This window comes from Hippopotamus amphibius, chromosome 4, assembly GCF_030028045.1.
Source record: "Hippopotamus amphibius kiboko isolate mHipAmp2 chromosome 4, mHipAmp2.hap2, whole genome shotgun sequence".
In the NCBI taxonomy this organism is placed as follows: Eukaryota; Metazoa; Chordata; class Mammalia; order Artiodactyla; family Hippopotamidae; genus Hippopotamus; species Hippopotamus amphibius.
The window spans coordinates 70,651,406-70,674,532 of record NC_080189.1 but is presented as its reverse complement, the minus strand read 5'-3'; the positions used below and the strand labels follow the sequence as shown (position 1 = coordinate 70,674,532).

The 23,127-nt window shown below is 36.7% G+C and overlaps 1 protein-coding gene across 3 annotated transcripts in view; it reads right to left on the bottom strand.

Moving 5' to 3' along the window:
- Positions 1 to 19,585: 19,585 nt before the first annotated feature.
- AHR (aryl hydrocarbon receptor) overlaps positions 19,586 to 23,127 on the bottom strand; it is a 45,098-nt gene continuing 41,556 nt past the window's right edge. For 2 of the 3 annotated variants that reach the window (XM_057731297.1, XM_057731296.1), the window contains one exon: positions 19,600 to 22,168. In XM_057731297.1, the coding sequence (XP_057587280.1) occupies positions 22,034 to 22,168 (135 nt within the window). In that variant the 3' untranslated portion in view covers positions 19,600 to 22,033. Of the gene's footprint in view, positions 22,169 to 23,127 lie in introns of all 3 variants that reach the window. The other variant, XM_057731295.1, reaches the window with a different exon arrangement.

Below are 23,127 nucleotides of genomic sequence, written 5' to 3'. Positions count from 1 at the left end.
AGATACTCATGGATTTTAACTGAAGCAGTTAAGGAGGATTGAAGGATTTGGATCCTTTAATGTGCATGCTGGCACTGTTATAAAACCAGAAAAAAATTAGCTACCATGAACTTTGTTGACGTGCATTCCAAATTGAACTATGAATGTTAAATGCTCACCCAGTATCAGTTATATCTGGTATCACAGCTTCTAGTAATCAAGAACTACTAAAACCGGAGTTAGTTTTCTTGGTTTTTTTACATTCTTTGTTTTGTTCTTTTATCAAATCATTCCAAAAGGGAAAAATAAATTTGATTAAAATGAGAATACATAAAATAGTATAGCAGGAAAAAAAATAAATGCAAGATAACAGCAGAGAAAACATAAATTAGAATGAGAGGTTAACACAAGTTAGAGAGAGGTGAAAATATAGCACAAATGTGCAGTCTGTAAGAGCATAAATCATTGATCTAGTTGTGCCCTGACTTGGTTTTAAACTTCCTGGTGTTCAGAATAAAAAAGAGACTCAGTTATAGTTTGATGAGGAGCAAACATGCTGCTTTCCTAGTTTTAATACTAAAAAAAAAAGCATATGGATCTTTTCGAAGGGAGTTAAATATAATCGCTATAGTAATTGCCATAATATATCTCATAAGACTGCTTTTCCTACTACTGCTCAACAAAAACTAAGATCAAAACCTCCCAAAATAAACTCAATAAAACTCTTTCTGCATATGGTCAAAATAATATGGCTAAATTACAGAGTTTTTTGATGGTCAAGCTTGATCAAAAGAAAAGCTTACAATATTTTTATAGTTGCTGTAGAGAAGAGCCCCTACAGTGAGTACTTGAGGTATAAAAATAACATTAAACTCTTCCACATAGTGAAAAGCTGGATTGGGGAAATCTGTGTGCTTAGGCAGAGAAATGGCAGATAATTTCAATGTGGATGGGTACATCATAGGTATTCCAAATCATATCTATAAAATAAGGACTCTGAGCCATAGGAACGATCCAAGAGAAGAACCTGGAATCTTCTACCATAGATCAGATTTTCTCAAAGTATTCTCCTTGGTATACTAACATCATGTGATAAGGTCGGAAAACAGTTCCAGTGTCAAATTTGGAAATATTACATACTAGTTCCATCTCTTGGAAAATTAGTAGTAGTACTACATGGTAATACTACACAGCACAGTAATATGTTAGAGACCTGTAATAAAGGAATCTGATTAACTTTTCTTTGCCTAGTGTTTCCCAAACTTACTTGATTATCAGATCCACATGTTAACATTTGGTGTGAATAATAGTCTGTAAAATACTGAAAAACATCTCATAGTTTCTGATGACATTGACTCAATGTGTTATTAAGATTAAAATCACTTTAAAAAAACATCATTGTGAAGAATGTTCTAGGAAACAAAACAGACATTTTCCCAAAGGTCTTGCACACCCATAGCCAGAATAGGATTCTGGTATATCTATTTCAAACAAATATAAAGTGGACATATGGCTTCCTCAAAACCCAAAAGGCTAATGAAAATTTATATATTGGATGTTTAGAACATGGATGGTAATCAGAAGTCGAAATTCTTTAGTATAAAATCTGTTCGGTAACTTGATTTTTAAATGAATTTTCAAACACCATAGTTTGTGAATTCAGGAAAAATATGGGAGTCTATTATCTGTGTTCTCATACTTTTGTTTTTAAGTGAGGTATTCTCATAAATTTTTATTTTTTAAATTTTATTTATTTATTTATTTATTGGTTGTGTTGGGTCTTTGTTGCTGCACTCGGGCTTCTTCTAGTTCCGGCGAGTGGGGGCTAATCTTTGTTGCAGTGTGCAGGCTTCTCATTGCTGTGCCTTCTCTTGTTGTGGAGCACGGGCTCTAGGCATGCAGGCTTCAGTAGTTGTGGCACATGGGCTCAGTAGCTGGGGTTCACGGGCTCTAGAGCACAGGCTCAGCAGTTGTGGCACACAGGCTTAGTTGCTCCGTAGCATGTGAGATCTTCCTGGACCAGGGCTTGAACCCGTGTCCCCTGCATTGGCAGGTGGGTTCTTAACCACTGTGCCACCAGGGAAGCCTTCATAAATTTTTTTTTTTTTGCTTCATAAATTTTTAAAAGTCCAATTTGCAGCTTAGGACTTTTCTTTGATACATACACAAATATAAGACTATCTTTTGTCAGTGGCCTTTGTGCAGAGGCACATGTGAATTTTCTAGGAACAATGAAGTTTTGTCAAGAACAAAGAACCATCTTGAATAGCCTAGCTGGTATGAATGTTCAGTGGAAGACAGTTTCATATCTCACTTGAATCAGGCAGAGAAACCTAAAAATTGATCAGCCAAATGACCAGATGAATCTTAAATCTGGTTATAATAATTTTCTAGACAAATAAAGGGCATTTTAGGGAGAACAAGCATTAATTATCTCACATTCTAGCTTCAATTTCCTCAACTGTAGGAATTCCTCAATAGTCTTTCCTCAACAGATTCCACACACAGGTATTCCTGCCCTGCTATCTGAAGATTAACCCACAGTGTAGCATCTCAATTTTAAGGGAAATTTTAACTGCTTGCTGTCTGTAGTTAAACCAGTGATTCAATTCCTGTTGTATCCTATTGAAGGCCAATCTGAAATATCCTTAAAAATTTTTTGAACTTGGAGGTCAGATGACTTGAGCACAATTTTGACGCTACCAGTTACTAGCTGTATGGTGTGACATAATCTTGGATTCTTCCTTTTCCATAAAAACTCACCTTATTGTAGTATAGTTGTTGGAATCAGTTCTGATAATGGTTGTGAAATTTCTGTCCAAATAAAGCCCTGACCAGATATATGCTGCCCTGTGTTCAGAAAAGAAAATCTTTCTGACAGTTCTGGGTCACTTATTCTTTTTCAATGGTATTTTCTTAGACGCAACTGTGTGAGAACATCATGGTGTAGGTAAAAATGTGTTTTTCCCCAGGTACAAAAACCTCAGATGCATAGGTGCAAATAGCATCCTCAAGGTGGCTTTATTAATTTTAAAATGAGAACAAACACTTAAAGCTATATAACTGATACTGCTTGTGTAATGTCTAAGTTACTGTAGGAAAGCCATTCTTCTGCTAGGAATCAGGCCAATTTTTCAGGATATTTGCAAAGACCAGAAACATTTATCAGGATCCTTCTTCAGAAACACATGTGGGCTGTAAGCAGTGTGTTTCCTGGCTTGAGCTAAACATCTGGAAAAGGCAAAGCTGTAATGAAACTGTGTGTTGGCTGTATTCTTCCACATTTCTTTGCAAAGGCAAGGCTGGCGCCCATAAGGTACCACTATCGTCTATAAAGTGGAGTTTCTTTTGCAGGCCCAGATGTATCTGAGGGTGGAGTGGAGGGATAGGAAGTAGTGCCAGACCTTTCTGGTCCTCTCTTGCAGAATAGCCAGGGAGAGGTACAGAGAACGGCTCTTCTATTCTTCTCTAGACATGATTATAATGGAGGAGTAAGTGTTTTCTTCCCAAATGCCTCCCTTGCCTTCTTAAAATTGATAATCCCTTATTGGTTTCCTATTGATGGAGTTCCAAATTACCACAAACTTAGTGGTTTAAAACAATACAAATTAATTATGTTACAGTACTGGAGGTCAGAAACCCTAAAATCAAGGTATCTACAGGGCTGCCTTCCTTCTGAAGGCACTAGGGGAGAATTGGTTTCCTTGCCTTTTCCAGCTTTTAGAGGCTGCCTGCATTTCTTGGCCTGTGGCCCTCCATCTTCAAGACCAGCAGCAGAGTATATTTAAATCTTCTCTCTCTCTCTTTCTCTTTCTTTCTCTCTCTCATCTCTCTTTCCGTCATCACATCTCCTCCTTTGACTCTGACCCTCCTGCCTTCTTCTTATAAGGCCTCTTGTGATTACATGGGTCCACCAAGGTAATAGAGGATAACCATTCCATCTCAAGCTTCCTCCCTTAGTAACATTTGTGACAACCCTCTTGCCATCCAATCTGGGAATCAGAATATACACATCTTTGGGGGGAGGCATTTATCTATCTACCACCACCATCTTGGTTGTTTTGATTGTTTTTAAAATAGTTTCATTGTGTGTAAAGTTGGGACAATTATATTCACCTCCTGGGGATATAGAGTTAATGAGATAGCCTGGCTTCAGCATCACGGCAAAACACTCACATGGTGGCTATTAGAAGTTTATTTTTTGTAAGTGCTCTTAATTCAGAGGTGCAAAGTCTAGGTTCTATACCCACTACTGCCTACATCACAACCTCCTTACACTGTCACCTGCTTATTTACAGGAATGTTAAGGCAGGGTTTTGTATGTATCCACACATCAGTTCTCCCAAGTTTTTCCACTCTGGGCCCTTTGGTTTACTCAGGTCCAGAAAAGAAAGGATAGGAAATAGTAAAAGGTATGACAACCACAACTGGGAACATTAGAGGGGTCAAAAAGTAAAGAATTTCATGGACAGTGCAAATAATTTTAAATTAGCAGTGTCAGAGAATGATCATGAAAAATGTCACAGCTCTGGAAAGTCAGACAAGCCTGAAACCACTCTTCATAGTCATCCTCCCTTCATCTTCAGGCTACTTCTATGCTGAGCCAATCTATCTCCTGCAAATGCTCCCAAGTTTAATTGGCCCACATTTTCCCTGAAAGCAATCATGGATAGCATGTTTCTCTCTCTTCAACACTTTTTCTACATCACTGCATTTACTTGCATCCTTATTGCATCTTTATAAGGATAATTTATATCCTACCTAAGAAATTGTGGCAGCTGACATGAAAACTTTAAAAAAAGTGGTGATGTCTAGAGGAAAGTAACAGATGAAGCAGGGAGAGTAGTCAGGCAGAAGCACAAATAACTCTGCAGGAAATAAAGGCAGAGGGAAGCTGTTGCACTGAGTACAAAACCTAATTCTGTGCTTCCTGCCAGAGCAAAGAGGTAAATGAAAGAAAATTATACAGCGCTTTGATAGAAGAGATGAATCGTTTTTCTCAGTCTAAACTCCGACTTAGTTCTGCATCTCATCAGTGCCATTGAACCAAATAATGGACAATGGGCAGGGCCCTTAACAGAAGTTTTTCCCAAATTAGTTTACTTTATAATAATAATGATGATGGTGGTGGTGATGGTCATGTTTGGACAGGAAAATCTTTTTCCAATTGCTCAAGTTTCTATGAGGAAGGATGAGCACTCCTAGCCTCTGCTTTATCCCTTAATTCTCCCCATGGTAGAAAGGCTGGGTAGGTGACAGTGACTGTGCAGTCTCCTCAGATATGTGAAGCACATCTATCAACGGCCCAGGCATGAGGAATTTGGTCTATTTTTTCCTTTTTGTCTATCTGGAGCTGCAAGAGGCAGTGACATAGAAAAGTAGGCTGGCTCTGCCCCCTGAAGATACACCAGAAGAGTCTACTCTAAAGTCTAGATAAAAGATTGGGGAAGGGAGTGGTCAATCCCCATTTGACTCTTCTAAGTTATAGTTTCTAAGAAGGATGACATTTTCCCTCTGTTTATACTTTTTTCTTATTTCTTAATAGCTTCAAAATTCAATTGGAATAGAGAATTGCTATTTATTTTTTACTTGGTCCTTTCAGTTGCCCACCAGAATCTGTTTCTTCTTTTTCCATAGATATAGAATTGTTGCTGGGCAGATGGCTGCAGCCAGTTGTGACCATAGGACTAAGTTCATGGGTACCAAATGTGGGCAGAAGGAATGTATGCACCTTCTGACTTAAGCTCTCAAAGATCCTTGGCCTGCACAAGTTCTTTCCTTTCCTTTCTCCTGGTAGGAAAAGGCAGTGGCTGGAGTCTATTGAGTATAGAAGAGTTGCTCCACCAGCCTGGGTGGCATTCTGGAGCAGAGCCCGCTTACATGAGACAAAAGTCTATTTTTGAAACAAATCATTCTTTGATCTCTTCATTATACCAAGTTGTTCTTTACCCTAACTAATACAGACTCCAAAAACAATAAGAGCTAACAATTCTTTAACACTGTTTTTTGAGCCTTTTTAAAAAAATTTTTTTTATTTTATATTGGTGCATAGTTGGTTAACGTTGTGTTAGTTTCAGGTGTACAGCAAAGTGATTGTTATACATATACATGTATCTTTTATTTTTCAAATTCTTTTCCCATTCAGGTTATTACAGAATACTGAGCAGAGTTCCCTGTGCTGTACAGTAGGTCCTTGTTGGTTATCCATTTTATTTATTTATTTATTTTTAATACATCTTTATTGGAGTATAATTGCTTTACAGTGTTGTGCTAGTTTCTGCTGACAACAAAGTGACTCAGGTATATGTATACATACATCCCCATTTTCCCCATTTCTCCTCCCTCTTGAGCCTCCCTCCCACCCTCCCTATCCCATCCCTCTAGGTCGTCACAAAGGACCGAGCTTATCTCCCTGTGTATGCAGCAGCTTCCCAGTAGCTACCTACTTTACCTTTGGTAGTATATATATGTCAATGCTACTCTCTCACTACATCCCAGCTCCCCCTTCCCACCTCTGTGTCCTCTAGTCCATTCTCTACATCTGCATCTTTATCCCTGCTCTGCCACTCTGTTCATCAGTACCATTTTTTCTAGATTCCATATATATGCATTAGCATACAGTACTTCACTCTGTATTACAGTCTCTAGGTCCATCTACCTCACTACAAATAACTCAATTTCATTCCATTTTATGGCTGAGTAATAGTCCATTGTATATACGTACCACATCTTCTTTATGTATTCATGTGTCGATGGGCATTTAGGTTGTTTCCATGTCCTGGCTGTTGTAAATAGTGCTGCAATGAACATTGTGGTACATGTACCTTTTTGAATTATGGTTTTCTCAGGGTATTTGAGTAGTAGAGGGATTGCTGGGTCATAATAGTTCTATTTTTAATTTTATAAGGAATCTGCATACTCTTTTCCATAGTGGCTGTATCAATTTACATTCCTACCAATATTGCAGGAGGGTTCCCTTTTCTCTACACTCTCTCCAGCATTTATTGTTCCTAGATTTTTTGATGATGGTCATGCTGACTGGTGTGAGGTGATACCTCATTGTGATTTGAATTTCTCTAATGATTAGTGCTGTTGAGCAGCTTTTCACATGCCTCTTGGCCATTTGTATGTCTTCTTTGGAGAAATGTCTGTTTAGGTCTTCCACCGATTTTTGGGTGGGGTTTTTTTTTTTTAGATATTGAGCTGCATGAACTGCTTACATATTTTGGAGATTAATCCTTTGTCAGTTGCTTAATTTGCAAATATTTTCCTCCATTCTGAGGGTTGACTTTTCATGTTGTTTATAGTTTCCTTTGCTATGTAAAAGCTTTTAAGTTTCATTAGGTCCCATTTGTTTATTTTTGTTTTTATTTCCATTACTCTAGGAGGTGGGTCAAAAAGGATCTTGCTGTCATTTATGTCATAGAGTGTTCTGCCTATGTTTTCCTCTAAGAATTTTATAGTGTCTGGCCTCACATTTAGGTCTTTAATCCATTTTGAGTTTATTTTTGTGTATGGTGTTAGGAAGTGTTCTAATTTCATTCTTTTACATGTAGCTGTCCGATTTTCCCAGCACCCACTTATTGAAGAGGCTGTCTTTTCTCCATTTTATATCTTGCCTCCTTTGTCCAAGATAAGGTGCCCATATGTGCGTGGGTTTATCTCTGGGCTTTCTATCCCATTCCATTAATCTGCATTTCTGTGTTTGTGCCAGTACCATACTGTCTTGATTACTATAGCTTTGTAGGATAGTTTGAAGTCAGGGAGCTTGATTCCTCCAGCTCCGTTTTTCTTTCTTAAGATTGCTTTAGCTATTTAGGGTCTTTCGTGTTTCCATATAAATTTTATAATATTTTGTTCTGGTTCTATGAAAAATGCCATTGGTAATTTGATGGGGATTGCACTGAATCTGTAGATTTCTTTGGGTAGTATAGTCATTTTGACGATGTTGATTCTTCCAATCCAAGGACATGGTATATCTCTCCATCTGTTAGTATTGTCTTTGATTTCTTTCATCAGTGTCTTATAGTTTTCTGTATACAGATCTTTTGCCTCCTTAGTTCAATTTATCCCTAGGTATTTTATTCTTTTTGTTACAATGGTAATTGGGAGTGTTTCCTTAATTTCTCTTTCTGATTTTTCATTGTGAGTGTATAGGAATGCAAGAGATTTCTGTGCATTAATTTTGCATCCTGCTAATTTACAAGGTTCTTTGATTAGCTCTAGTAGTTTTCTGGAGACATCTTTAGGATTTTCTATATATAGTATCTTGTCATTTGCAAACAGTGACAGTTTTACTTCTTCTTTTCCAATTTGTAATTTTTTAATTTCTTTTTCTTCTCTGATTGCTGTGGCTAGGACTTCCAAAACTATGTTGACTAATAGTGGTGAGAATGGGCACCCTTGTCTTGTTTCTGATCTTAGAGGAAATGCTTTCAGTTTTTCACTATTGAGAATGATGTTCTCTGGGTTTGTCATATATGGCCTTTATTTTGTTGAGGTAATTTCCCTCCATGCCCACTTTCTGGAGAATTTTAATCATAAATGGGTGTTGAATTTTGTCAAAAGCTTTTTTGATGTCAAAAGCCTTGGTGCCCAGCCCCCTACACCCCAGTGAGCAAGCAGACAAGTGTCTCAGGCTGGGAAGTGCTGGTTGGCACTGATCCTCTGTGTGGGAATCTCTCAGCTCTGACCTCCACACACCTGTTGCTGCCCTCTCCTCCAAGGCTCTGAAGCTCCCCCCATCCCCACCAGTGAGGAGGCTTCCTAGTGTGTGGAAACTTTTCCCTCTTCACAGCTTCTGTGTGTGGGCAGGTTCCATTTTGAGTCCTTCATTTCTTTTTTTTCTTTTTTTCTTTTTTCTTTTGCTCTACCCAGTTACATGGGGATTTTCTTGCATTTTTGGAAGTCTGAAGTCCCCTGCCAGTGTTCAGTAGGTGTTCTGTAGGGGCTTTTCCACATGTAGATGTATTCTTTTTATATTTGTGGGGAGGAAAGTGATCTCCATGTCTTATTCCTCCACCATCTTCCAATGACCTCTTGGTTATCCATTTTAAATATAGCAGTGTGTACATGTCAATCTCAAACTCCCAATATATCTCTCCCCCACACCCTTCCCCACTGGTAACCATAAGTTCAATCTCTAAGTCTGTGAGTGTGTTTCTGTTTTGTAAATAAGTTCATTTGTATCATTTTTTTTTTAGATTTCACATATAAGTGATATCATATATTCACCTTTCTCTGAGTGACTTACTTTACTTAGTATGATAATCTCCAGGTGTATCCATGTTGCTGCAAATGGCATTATTTCATCCTTTTTAATGGCTGAGTAGTATTCCATTGTATATATGTACCACACCTTCTTTATCCATTCATTTGTCCATGGGCATTTAGGTTGCATCCATATCTTGGCTATTGTAAACAGTGCTGCAATAAACATTGGGACACATGTATCCTTCTGAACCATGTTTTTCTCTGGATACATGCCCAGGAGTGGGATTGGTGGATCATATTTTATAGCTCTATTTTTAGTTTTTTAAGGAACCTCCATACTGTTCTCCATAGTCGCCATGCCAATTCACATTCCCAACAACAGTGTAGGAGGATTCCCATTTCTCCACACTCTCTCCAGCATTTATTATTTATAGACTTTTTGATGTGGCTATTCTGACTGGTATGAGGTGATATCTCATTGTAGTTTTGATTTGCATTTCTCTAATGATTAGAGCATCTTTTCATGTGCCTCTTGGGCATTTGTATGTCTTCTTTGGAGAAATGTCTATTTAGGTCTTCTGCCCATTTTTTGATTGGATTGTTTTTGTTATACTGAGCTGCATGAGCTGTTTGTAAATTTTGGAGACTAATCCTTTTCAGTCACATTGTTTTCAAATATTTTCTCCCATTCTGTGGACTGTCTTTGTGTTTTGTCTGTAGTTTCCTTTGCTGTGCAAAAGCCTTTGAGTTTAATTAGGTCCCATTTGTTTATTTTCGTTTTTATTGCCATCACTTTAGGAGATGGCTCAAAAAAGATATTTTTGTAACTTATGTCAGAGTGTTCCGCCTATGTTTTCCTCTAAGATATTTATATTATCCAGTCTTATATTTAGGTCTTTAATCCATTTTGAGTTTGTTTTTGTATATAATATTAAAAAATGTTCTAATTTCATTTTTTACATGTAGCTAACCAGTTTTTCTCAGGACCATTTATTGAAGAGACTGTCTTTCCTCTGTTGTATACTCTTGCCTCCTTTGTTGTAGATTAATTGACCATAGGTGCGTGGGTTTATTTTTGGGCTTTATATCCTGTTCCATTGATCTATATTTCTGTTTTTGTGCCAGTACCATACTGTTTTGATGACTGTAGTTTATGTGAAGTACAGTATAGTCTGAAGGCAGGGAGCCTGATTCCTCCATCTGTGGTTTTTTTTGTTTGTTTGTTTTTCTCAAGATTGCTTTGGCTATCAGGGACTTTTGTGTTTCCATACAAATTTAAAAATTTTTTGTTCTAGTTCTGAGAAATGCCATTGGTAATTTGATAGGGACTGCATTGAATCTGTAGATTTCTTTGGGTAGTATAGTCATTTTGACAATGTTGATTCTTCCAATCCAAGAACGTGGTATATTTTTCCATCTGTTTGTGTCATCTTCAGTTTCTTTCATCAGCATCTTATAGTTTTCGGAGTGCAGGTCTTCTGTCTCCTCAGGTAGATTTATTTCTAGATATTTTATTCTTTTTGATGCTATGGTAAATGGGACTGTTTCTTTAATTTCTCTTTCTGATCTTTCATTGTTAGTGTATAGGAATGCAAGAGATTTCTATGTATTAATTTTGTATCTTTCAACTTTACCGAATTCATTGTTGAGCTCTAGTAGTTTTCTGGTAGTTTTCTGGTACGCTACCAGAAAAATCTTTAGGATTTTCTATGTATAGTACCATGTCATCTGCAAATAGTGACAGTTTTACTTCTTCTTTTCCAGTTTGGATTCCTTTGATTTCTTTTTCTTCTCTGGCTTCCAAAACGATGTTGAATAAAAGTGGCAAGAGTGGACATCCTTGTCTTGTTCCTGATCTTAGAGGAAATGCTTTCAGCTTTTCACCATTGAGTATGATGTTAGCTGTAGGTTTGTCATATATGGCCTTTATTATGTTGACGTATGTTCCCTCTATGCCCACTATTTGAGAGTTTTTTTCATAAATGGGTGTTGAATTTTGTCAGAAGCTTTTTCTGCAACTGTTGAGATGATCTATGGTTTTTATTCTTCAATTTGTTAATGTGGTATATGACATTGATTGATTTGTGGATACTGGAAGATCCTTGCATCCTTGGGATAAATCCTACTTGATCATGGTGTATGATCCTTTTAGTGTATTGTTGGATTTGGATCGCTAGTATTTGTTGAGGATTTTTGCGTCTATGAACATCAGTGATACTGGCCTGTAATTTTCTTTTTTTGTGATATCTGCCTGGTTTTGGTATCAGGGTGACAGTGGCCTCATAGAATGAGTTTGGGAGAATTCCTTCCTCTGCAGTGTTTTGGAATAGTTTCGGAAGGATGGTTTTAACTCTTCTCTAAATGTTTGATAGAATTTGCCTGTGAAGCCATCTGGTCCTGAAATTTTGTTTGCTGGGTGTTTTTAAATCACAGTTTCAATTTCAGTACTTGTGATTGGTCCTCTTTAACACTTATTATCATGTGCCAGTGTCTGTGCTGATCACTTTGCATGTTTTATGTCATTTAGGTCTCATAAAGGTGCTATAAGGTAAAGTCACTACATCTTTTTACAGAGGAAGGAATGAAGGCACAGAAAGGTTAAATGAGCAATTTATACTACACATCTAGCAAGGGAAAAGAGTCAGAGTTCAAACCCAGTGTCCCCTGCCCTGAATCTTAAACATCATGGTGTCTTGCCCTTTACAAGGACTTGGAGCAGAGACTTAAAGGCAGAGTTTCAGAGCTATTTTTGTGGAAAGTCAGAATAATTTAACTTGAGGATAGAAAATGTTTCAGCTTTGCCGTGCTCCCCTTCTCAAAGAACAGTTGTCTCTGCAGTCAGAAGAGGAGGCAGTCAACAGAGGAAGGATGAAATTCTTACTTGAAAGGACAAGCAGAACCCATCAGGTTAAGTGCTGGAGACCATTCTCCGAGCGTCTCTTGTGTTTCTGCATGTGTTGCAAGCAGAGGTAATGACTGCTTTTGTTCTGAACCATCTCTCCAAGGATGTTTGTGAACAGCCTTAGAAGGTAGTGACAGTGTCTCCCTTCAGAGTAAAGGGTCAGGCATGTGTACCACCATCACAAAACGTTTGGGTTCCCTAAGTTCAGAGTTCCTCTCCTGTAACTGCATGTGGGGATGTTTGTCTTGCCTTGTGGGGAACCAACACTGGCTGCTGTTACTGTTGTAAGTAATCAACTGCCCTTTGCCCCCGATCCAGGAATCATATATCTTTCTGCAGCTGGTTAACCTGTTGGCTTGAATGTAGGGTAGAATCTCAGACCATTTACAATTTACCTTGACAATAAGGTAAATTTTTCTGTCCCCTTTTAAGTGCAATGAATGACTCAATATTCAAAGGCAGCTGGTCTGGATTTTCTATGTCAGTTGATTGAATAAGGAGGAAGGGAATGGTCTTCACAGACAATGGAAATTAACACCTTTGAAATAGATATCCACTTAGAATTCATGTTAACCTATCTCTGAAACACAGATTTCAGTCTCATTTCTAAATTTTTATGGCAAAGTGTCCAAATTAGATTTCAATACCCTAAAATGTCAACAAATATATGGTTTAAAATTTCTTGAAGATACAGCGTGATGGGGAAATGGAGTTGAGATAAATTTTTAGACTTTCCACAAGCATTAGGATGTCCAGCTCTATTGGAAAGGAGGGTGAAACTATAATTCCGAATAGAAGGAAAACAAAAATTTCGTACATAAAGGTTAAAAAATAAGGTTATTTGAACATTTTGCTTTCCCTAAGTGGAGACTAAAGCCAACTTCCTGTGTTGGGAAAAGAATACTGGACCAGAACTCAAGATAGGTGAGATCATTTTATAACTAATTGTGAGACTTGTACAGGATAGTATCTGGACCTTGTTTTTTCTTTAAACGTAAAACAGGGGACATGCAATACATTTCAAAGCTCACATCTAACATAGAAGTTAATGGAATCACAGACTCTCAGAAGTAGACAGAAACAGTAGTGATAAAGTGTAACATATCAGAATTTTGAATTATTTTCTCAGCATAAATTCTAAGTGGTGTTTCTAGAGATAACAAGGTCATTACATTTCAAATCAGCCTATTTCATCTCCAGACATCTTTCAGTAATAGAGTCTTTTTTATATTGAGATAAAGTCTGCTAACTGGTAACTTTTCTCATTGATCCTGGATTAACTTCTGGACCATAAATGACAAGAATACTCTCCCCCCACCCCATGCTAGCATATTAGTTATTTGAAGTAGGTAATCACATCACAGATCATTCTTTTCTAATCTATTAACCCCTGATTCCTATAAATTCTTCCATATATGAGTTAGTGTTCCTGCAAAATTCTGACTGGTCTTAAGTTGTAAGCTGTTTCATGTAGGCCTGCATACTTTAGACAGCACAAATAGAGTTCTGTCCATTGCTCTTCGTGAAAAATTTTGCTAGAGATGGGAGGTAGAAGAACTGGTATCAGAAACTGATCTCCGGGGACTGAGGATCCTGTCCAAGATGGTGGTGGTGGGGTTGGAGATGGGGAGAGGAAGCCAGGGCCGGTTCTGCCTGATGAAATTTTAAAAGTCTAAACTCATCAGTACAGGAAAGCTAATAGGGCAGACTTAAATTCCATGCAAGCATATGGTGATATCCTAAAGATCACATACCAGGAGAGAAGGGCAGTTCACCTAATAAATGTGATTCTACTTCTCAGTTGGGAGCCAGAGGATCAACTGGGGTCACTCAAGGCACTGTGTAGCCTGGGGCAGGCCTCCCTAGTCTAATACTTACGTTGTAAGATTATCCTGGTGGTTTTCATATTTTAAGGTACATACAAATCATCAGAGTAGCTTGTTAAAAATAAGATTCTCAGGCCTACAAACTGGATTCAGTGAGCATGGGGTGTCCACTAATCTAATTTTCAATAGCTCTCTCCATAGACAGAGATGCAGATGGCTCATGGACACTCAGTAAAATACAGTTTCTGGTTCTTTTGAGATCAGGGACACCAAGTCCTGAGGACCGCACCATAGACAGGTCCCACCATGACAGAGTAAAATAGAGACTATTCAGCTGGATGCTTTAAGGTCAACCTAGAATGGCTCCATATAGCACTGGATGGCTAAATATTTGTTGAATGAATGAATGACTCCCTACTCCTCCTCCCTAACCACCCCCAAATCCTTGTTTGTTGAAACCATGTTTGTTTTTAATTTTGAAACTTCTCTCAATCCCTACAATCAGTCTCTCCCTACATGTTCCTGTCCAATCATTGGTAGAAGCTTTTTTCTTCTCAATATCTTTTCTTACTGCAGATTGGCAGATCATTCTCGCTGAGTTCCTAACTAAAGTTTCAATCTAAAGTGTCTCAGATTATAAGTACAGAAGTAAATAATTCCATTGTCCAGTGGGACCAACTACTGTGGTAAGAGAGAGGGACAGACGTGAGGATTTGGGTTTGGGTTCCTAGAAGATGGAAATGGATGTGTTAACAAAAAATGATAGGCGAATCCCTAAACTTAGGAGGGAAAATGAGTCATTCAGTTTTGCTCAAAGACAATTTAAGGTGCTGGTAGGATATTAAAAAAAAAAATTATACTACATTGTATAAAATATACCATTGGAGATCTGGGCCAGGAACTCAGAAAAGAGGTCTAGGTTACATACTGAGTTATACACAGTGATATGATTAGGTGAGACTATAGAGAGAGAGAGGTATAGGGAGGATAGGAAAAAGGACACAGACCAAACCTTAAACAAACAAACAAACAAACAAAAGCCCATCTGTAGCATTATAGAAGGAGAGAGTAATGAAGTCAGGAAAATAATTAGAATACAATGTTACAGAAACCAAGGTAAGAAAGTATGGCCTAAGGAAGATTTCTTGACTTAATAGAACATTTGTACAAACAAATTGGTAGTAAATTCATGCTGTTAAGATTTAAGAAATAAGATGTCAGTAATGAAGAAAGCAAGTTGTAGCAAGCTGCTCTGTTCAGATATAAAACAATAAAAAATGAATGAGTGAATTGATGCCTAGGGAAAAGAATCAAATAGTAGTTTGATTTATTGTCCTTAGAAGAAAATGGATGATGCTTGTATGCTGGATAAACCAACACGCTCAATGACTGAAAATGCAAGAAAAAGGAGTAAGGAAAATCTGAGAGGATAACTGAGAGATAGCAATGTAAAAGTAAAAAAGGAGGAAACTGAAAATTATATCAGACTTTTTTGAGTCAAGTTGGAGATAACATCATTGGAGAGAGAGAGAAGATGAAGATACCATGGGTGGGCAGTGGGGGTGGGATAGATAATAGAATGATGGGTTAACCAAGGCAGAAGTCTATTTATCTCTTATATAAAAGAAGTCACAAGGTAGGCAGACAGGGTTTACTTGGTGGTTCCAAACACGTGGTTCCAAGTCATGAGGGACCCCGGCTCATCCTGTTTGCACTTCACCATCCTAGTTTATGGCTTCTGCCTTCATAATTCAAGAAAGCTGTTGGATCGCCACTGATCACACCCACGTGTGCTGGCTAGAAAGGAAAAGCAGAAAAGTAAAAAAGGCTCCTTGAAGCTGCATTAAGTCTCTTTCAGCAGCCTTTTTGGAAGTATCCCAAAAGTTTTGCTTTCATGTATTTGGCCAGAACTTGTATCAGCTACACCTATCCATAAAGGAGGCTGGAAAACATAGTTTTGTTGCCTCAATGTGAGCAGAGAAATGTCAGGGTTCTCTTACCAAGAAGGAAGGGAAGATGATACTGGTGTTAGGTAATTGTCAGTTTCTGCCATAGACATGATAAAACATTTGTGGTGAGGCCCTTATTCCAGTTTTATCACTTTCTCTAGCAAAACTGGTTATCAGGAAAAGCAGTGTTTTGGCCCGGGCTATGGATTGGAGTGGCAGTTTCCAATGAGGAAGTGAGCAATTCCAGGGTACAAGCAAGCGTATTGCTGAAACCCTGATACTGAGGTCCAGGCAGATGGACTGAAAAAGAACAATGTGTACTCAAGTGGCTGGAGATTACAAGGAGGGCAAAGAGCTAGTTGAACAAAGAAGAAAAGATTGGGAAAGTGGGAAAAAAGATGGTGTGATTAGAAGAGGAAATGTCAAGTTGGCAAAAATAATGTAGTTACAAATGCTCAGAGTTTGAGATGTGATTGTTCTTAGCTGGAATGGAAAAATAGACTATTATATTGATGTGTAGGAGTTATGGAAACAAGACTAGCTGGATCACTGATAAGGATGATATCATTGATAAGGATGATTAAAGTAGAAAGGAACACTGAACTAGAGCCTAAAAGCCTAGATACTCGTGAAATCAGTAGTGAACGGCATGAGAAGCAGCAGTGACAGTGTAGAGACTGACCTACGACTGAGAAGAGACTGGAAATCACAGGCAAATGTTAGTAACGGCAGACGTGTACTGACTACTTGCCATGTGACAACCAAGAAACCGTGTTTTTCATATAACAGTTATTTTTAAATAAACTATTTAGGAATAATTTTAGATTTACATAGAAGTTGTAAAGATATAGTTTCTTTCTTCCCTTCGTCCATTTTCCTCTAAACTTCACCTCTTACATAACTGCGATACACTGGTAAAGCTAGGAAATGACATTGGTATGATACTATGAACTAAGCTTTATTCAGCTTTCTGCAGTTGTTCCACTAATGCCTCTTTTCTATTCCAGAATGCAATCCAAGATACCCTGTTGTATTTTGTACTTCGTCGTCATGCCTCCTTAGTCTCCTCAGATCTGTGACGTCTCAACCTCTGTCTTTCTTGACCAAAACACTTTAAAGAATACTCACAGGAATCTTGTGGAATGTCTCTCAATTTGGGTTTCTCTGACTTCTTCTGATGATTAGACTAGAGCTGTTTATGAGAAAATACCACAGAGCCTAAGTGTGCTGATCATATAAGCATCATATCAGGGGGAACACCATGACTTGTCATTGATATCAAACTCGACTGCTTGGTTAAAGTGGTGCTGGCATGCCAGATTTCTACAATGTAAACTTTTTTTTCCCTTTCTATACTGTATTCTTTGGAAGCAAGAGGCTGAGTTTAGCCCACACTCAGGGGAGGGGTATTAAGTTCCATCTACTGGAAGGCATAGGCATCTACATTTGGGATTCTCCTGTAAGGAAAATTTGCCCTTTCTTCCCCATTTATTTATTTATTCAGTCATTTATTTATATCAGGATGGACTCATGGATATTTTATTCTTTGGGTTGTAATCCAATGCTATTGCTTTTTTGCTCAAATTGTTCCAGGTTTGGCAACTGAGAACTGTTTTTACATAAATTATTTACTGAGTCCTCCAACAATCTAGTGAGGCACGTATTATTGTTATCCTTATTTTGCAGAAATGGAAATTCAGGCTCAGAGAGTAAGAAACCTTCCCAATGACTCACATCATGTGTATGTTGAAGCCTGGAGTCTGACTTCTGACTCTGTGTGCTTAGCTTTGCTGTGCTGCTTTTAGAGGGAAAAGATGCTCAATGAAAGTCAATCAGAGATAAGGTGTCTTTATCTCACCCCTTTTCAGAGGTGAGATCACAGATTTTGAGGGGATTCGTCATAAAGGCAGTAGTTGCAGAATGGATGAGCTTCCAAAGGGTCAGTATGTAGAGAAAGACCCACACATGGTGGTCAGAACTAAGCCTGTTGCCAGGTGGGAGGAGGGGAGAGTAGCTAACAAAGGCAAATGAAGGAATAAGTAGGATGCAGGAATAAATAAATGAAGGAATAAACTAATATCACAGATGCTAAGGGAGGAAAAAAGTTCAGTGAGGGTGCAGGGTCACAGAGAATCGGCCTGTGGTAAGAAGGAAGTTAAGTGAACTTCAACAAAGCAGCATGATGGGAGGAAAACAAGATTTCAGGAGATCAACGATATTTAGAGAAAGGAGCAAAGAAGTAATTAAATAAGAGGAGGGATGCAGAATCACCTAATTTTGTTTTCCAGGACAGAGGATGACCTGTATATAGAGAAGCCTATAGGAGAAAGAAGAGACTCTGGAAGAAGGAAATATAGTAGCTGAGTGTAGGAGAACTGGAAAGGAAGGGTGTTTGCTTTTTTATTGAAGTAGAGTTGATGTACAATGTTGTGTTAATTTCCGCTGTACAGCAAAGTCATTCAGTTACACATATGTACATGCACATTCTTTTTTTTTCATATTCTTTCCCATTATGGTTTATCATAGGATACTGAATATAGTTCTCTTTGCTGTATAGTAGGACCTTGTTGTTTATCCATTACAAATATATTAGCTTCCATCTACTAACCCCAACCTCTGGACATAGAGAACAGACTTGTGGTTGCCAAGGGGGAGGGATGGAGTGGGAGGTTGTGGTTAGGAAGGGCGTTAATCTTGAGGCAGGGGAGCTTCTCCTTCCCCCATGTTGGAGGTTGGCCTAAGAGCAGAGGACAGTGGTATTGTTGAGGTGTAAGTACAGACACACCTAGGATGTGCTATGGGGTTTTGATGGTCTCAGTTGTATTAGTGGAACTGGAAGCATGGTCCTCTGCAGACATTGAGAAAAAGCTTAGAAATCCCCTAGTCTTGTGCGTAGCTAAACTAACATCCCTGGTCCAGTATTTGACAGGCTTGGTGACAAGGGGCCAAACTGAAGTCATTCATGCTGATGGAAATCATTTGAGTGAAAGCAAGAATCAGAAATACGATTATCTGGATTCTTCTTGATTCTTTCAAATCAAATAGTTAAAACTGAATATATATGCACTTCTTAGACAAAAGACAATTTTGGTCTTTCTTGAATATTCAGAATTAAGCATGGTGCTAATTTACTATGTTTCTTTTGACTTGTTGAGAAAAATACCTAATGATTAAGAATAAATGTAAAATTAATGTAAAAAATTGTTAGTAGAATGAAAACTTTTTCTCAGGAATTTTTCTTCAATTCTAACTGCAGAATTCTTGGTGAGTGTTTAATAGTTACGAATTTAACACCAAAGGCTTAACATGCCATTTATATTTGTTAGAGACATAAATTTGGGCAATAACTTTTCTAATCTAAGCACGAAATAGAATATGGGTTGTTTAAATTTTTTTCATAAATATTCTTAAAATATTACCTATTAAAATGGAATTTTGGATTTTAATCTGAGATACTAACACCACTAAACTACAACACTAATACAAAGCTTAAAAGAAAAGTTCATTTCAGAAACATTTTAACCCATGAAGTTACTTGGTGTGTTTTTTTATACTCTGGTCATTGCCAAAATATCCAGGGAGAAGTTTATGAATTACTGACTTAACCTATCCTTAAATATTGTAGGCTGCTTTCATCTAACATAATTATAACACTGTACTATAAATACTCACTTCCTTTATATGGACCAGAAAGAATAATTTGCATTAAAACATACTATTCATACTTGGTGATTATTTTATTACCATATATATTATTGTATACAATTTTTTGATAAGGATATTATAAATCACATTTTAAATAAAAATGTATGCATGGCATATGTAAGCAGTAACATCTTGAAGGAGAGAATACCCATGAAAACATTTACCTAAAATTTAGTAATACTGAAAAACACTAGTTTGTGCATAGTAATGATTAAAAGCTACATAATACATTGGAACACTGGTAAATCTTTGGGTACTGTAAGAACAGCCTGGCATAGGAAAAAGATCCAATTAGACACATCCACATCCTTAAAAGTGCACATCACCTAAAAATAAATCCCTCAATATAGCAGTACACAAACCCTTCTTCCTTTGTTTGGCACTTAGCAATACAGACAAAGGTGTATTTGGTTTAATGTGACTTTATTATTCTTAGATAAATTTTAGTTACTTTATATAGGTAAAAATATACAATATTGCTTTAAATTTTTTTAAATTTTATAAGTGTATACTTGATTGTCATCATATTCACAATTTAAAAAGCCTATTTTTTTCCCACTAAATAATTCATCCAGTAACATGTGGAAGAGACTAACAAAAATGGTTTATAATGACTTTTAATGAAAGGTTTAGATGTAAACATGGAATACTAATCTGGACCACTGATCTAAATCTTTATTGATACCTCATGCTGGAAACATGCTGGAAATGTTTTAGACAAATTCATTTTTTTCAACACTTAAATTGATTCTACAGATTTAAAATTTTCTCTGAAAATGCATAAAACTGACATGTTTTGTCTGAAGTCACTTTTATATACATTAATTTACTAAAAAAAGAAATAGAAAATGTATTTTAATACTACATTTAAGTTTGGGATTCCATCATGAATACATGGAAAATGTGTCTATGCCTTTGAGATGTCATATTTAAATAAAAGAAAGGCAGATGGTGGCACTTTTAAGTCACCTGAGGATGGTAAAGTTATTAGTAGCACGATTAATTTGCCTTACTGATAACAGAGGTCACTATATCATAGAAAGAACCTAATATTTGAAGTTAGGAGAACTGCATGGTTGTCTTTTTCTTAATATCAACTTTTGAAAGAAGTTGGATTCATTGACACACGGATAAAATACGTTAAGACCCAAACAAATTATTTGTGTGCATATATAAGGTATGCACTATTTTTAAATGAAAGACTGAAAATATTATACAAATAATTTTGTTCATTATAAACTATACAATGCACCATTCTTTTCACTCATACCAATACTTTGCACCAAAGATTGCTATATTCAATCTTAACACTCCTCAAATATGAGAAAAATAGTTTCCACTGTACTAAGAAGTGAAATTTATAAAGTCAACATACTACAACATCTTAAAGGGGTATAGATCTAAAACAGTTTTTAAAGACTTTATACATATTGAAATGGGTGCTTTACTTATTAAAGAGCTAAAAATAAAGCTGCTTCTCTTTTTTTTTAAGTTAATACACAGGGTTGCATTTAACAGCAGATTCTTTATACTGCAACGTTCAACTATTAAGGTGGAGATTTTAGTAAAACTAAATGATGGTATATCTCTTACATCTGAAAACTGTTGAAATTCTGGTGCTGCTGTCTTAAATATTTATGTGATGATTAAAAAATAATTTGGAAAGACATTTTCACTTTCAAAATTTTTCAACATAAGGCACAAGGCAACATTAAAGTCTAGAAGCAACTAGATTATGTAATAAATAATTATCTTTTCAATCATTATTTGACCTTTACCTGAAGAAAGTGGGTGAATAGTGCAGTTAAAACATGCCTGGATTAATAAAAATGACTGAATTTAAGAAATACCAATAATATTCGTGTGCAGAATGTTATTAATCTTAAAAAGAGAAAGTATATTTTATGTAAAATATACTCCTACAGTGTTATAGGTAGAAAAAATTATGAGGCACTTACACTACCAAGGAAGGAGGAGAACATTGAGATTATCTTTTTATGAAAGCACCAAACGACTCATTTTAACATCTGAGATAAAAGCAGAAGCTAAAAATAAAAGGAAATAGTTCATATTTGGTACACTAATAAGAATCTTGAAGTTCAAAACTCAAAGTATTTCATTTTATTCTGACAATTCCAACAAAGAAAATTTTATTTAAAAGTGTCATAATATCCCCCTGAATATATACGTATAATTGTATATTCTGTGGTATTTCAGAATACTGTAAAATGTAAATAGTACGTCACTCCTCTGTGGCAGCATACTTTCTATTTTAATGATGGTAGTATGTGTAATTAACTCCTCTTATAAAAACATTAAAATTTGGTTTGGAATAACAGTGAGAACTACATACATCAACGCCTCCACGTGAACTTGCTAACGTCCAACAGTGACAGTTTTATTAGTCCATAACGTTTCACAAACTAATCAAAAAACCAAGGTGCAAAGTGGGCTTGGAATTACAGGAATCCACTGGATGTCATGTCAGGGAAAGGTCTGGCTTCTGATGGGTGAAGATGGGTGGTAGGCTGAGTGTTATTCATGCTACTTAATTCAGCTGGATAGGTTTCATTTAAAACTCCTCCGTTCTGAAACTGAAAACAAAAATAGCAATGGTAACTTATTAGAACAGATCCTTCATGTAACTTAAGCCATTAGATTTTAAAAATCTTTGTCCTGCATGTTGTTAAATTTCAAATTCCTTTCCTGCTGTTAAATTATTCAGTGAAGACATACTGAATATATATTCTGTTATTAGTTGTTTACAACCTTTGGTTTCTCTATTAGATGGCAGAGATGAGTAATAGCATTGTCTCACTTCAGATTTGGCATTCCGTACATCGAGAGAGTATTTGATCAATGAACTGCCTTCAGTTTGGATAGGAACTGATGGGTCAGAGAGTACCAGTCATGAACCACAGTTACTACATTCTCTGTCTTGTTTTGACCAGATTTTACCTAAGTGCTAGGTACCAATGAATTACTTTGAAGATCACTACAGTGGACTACAGATAACCTAGAACTTTCTTGAAAGAGGTAAGTTTTGATTTGCAAGAGGTTTCTTAATATTCCTAACATATTACACCATGGGTATGACTGCTAGAACCAATTTTTTATTCATAATATGCTTTCAATAATAAATACTACTAAAATTACTGTCCTAATTATGGAAATAAAAGTTACCAAAGTAAAATGCTTGCTCTTGCCTTGTAACAGTGAAATTAGTTTGATTTCCAGAACTGCTATGAAAAAAAGGAGGGAGGACAGAGATACATAGTTCCATAGGATTTTTATATAGAACCTTTTGTATCTTAGTAAATAGTGAAAATAACATTATAATCATACCCTTAATTGCTCTGAATGAAATCTACCTTTCTAAAGCCTACTGTAACATTAGGTCTCAGTAATCAGAACAGACTGCTTCTAAAATTGGTTGAGTTTTCAAAGGGAAGGTAGTTAAGTGCCCAGAGAAGGGCAGGTTTTGAATAAATTACTCTTATCAGTCATAACACAGTGCACATCAGCAATTCTCTTTAAATATATTGCCTAGAGC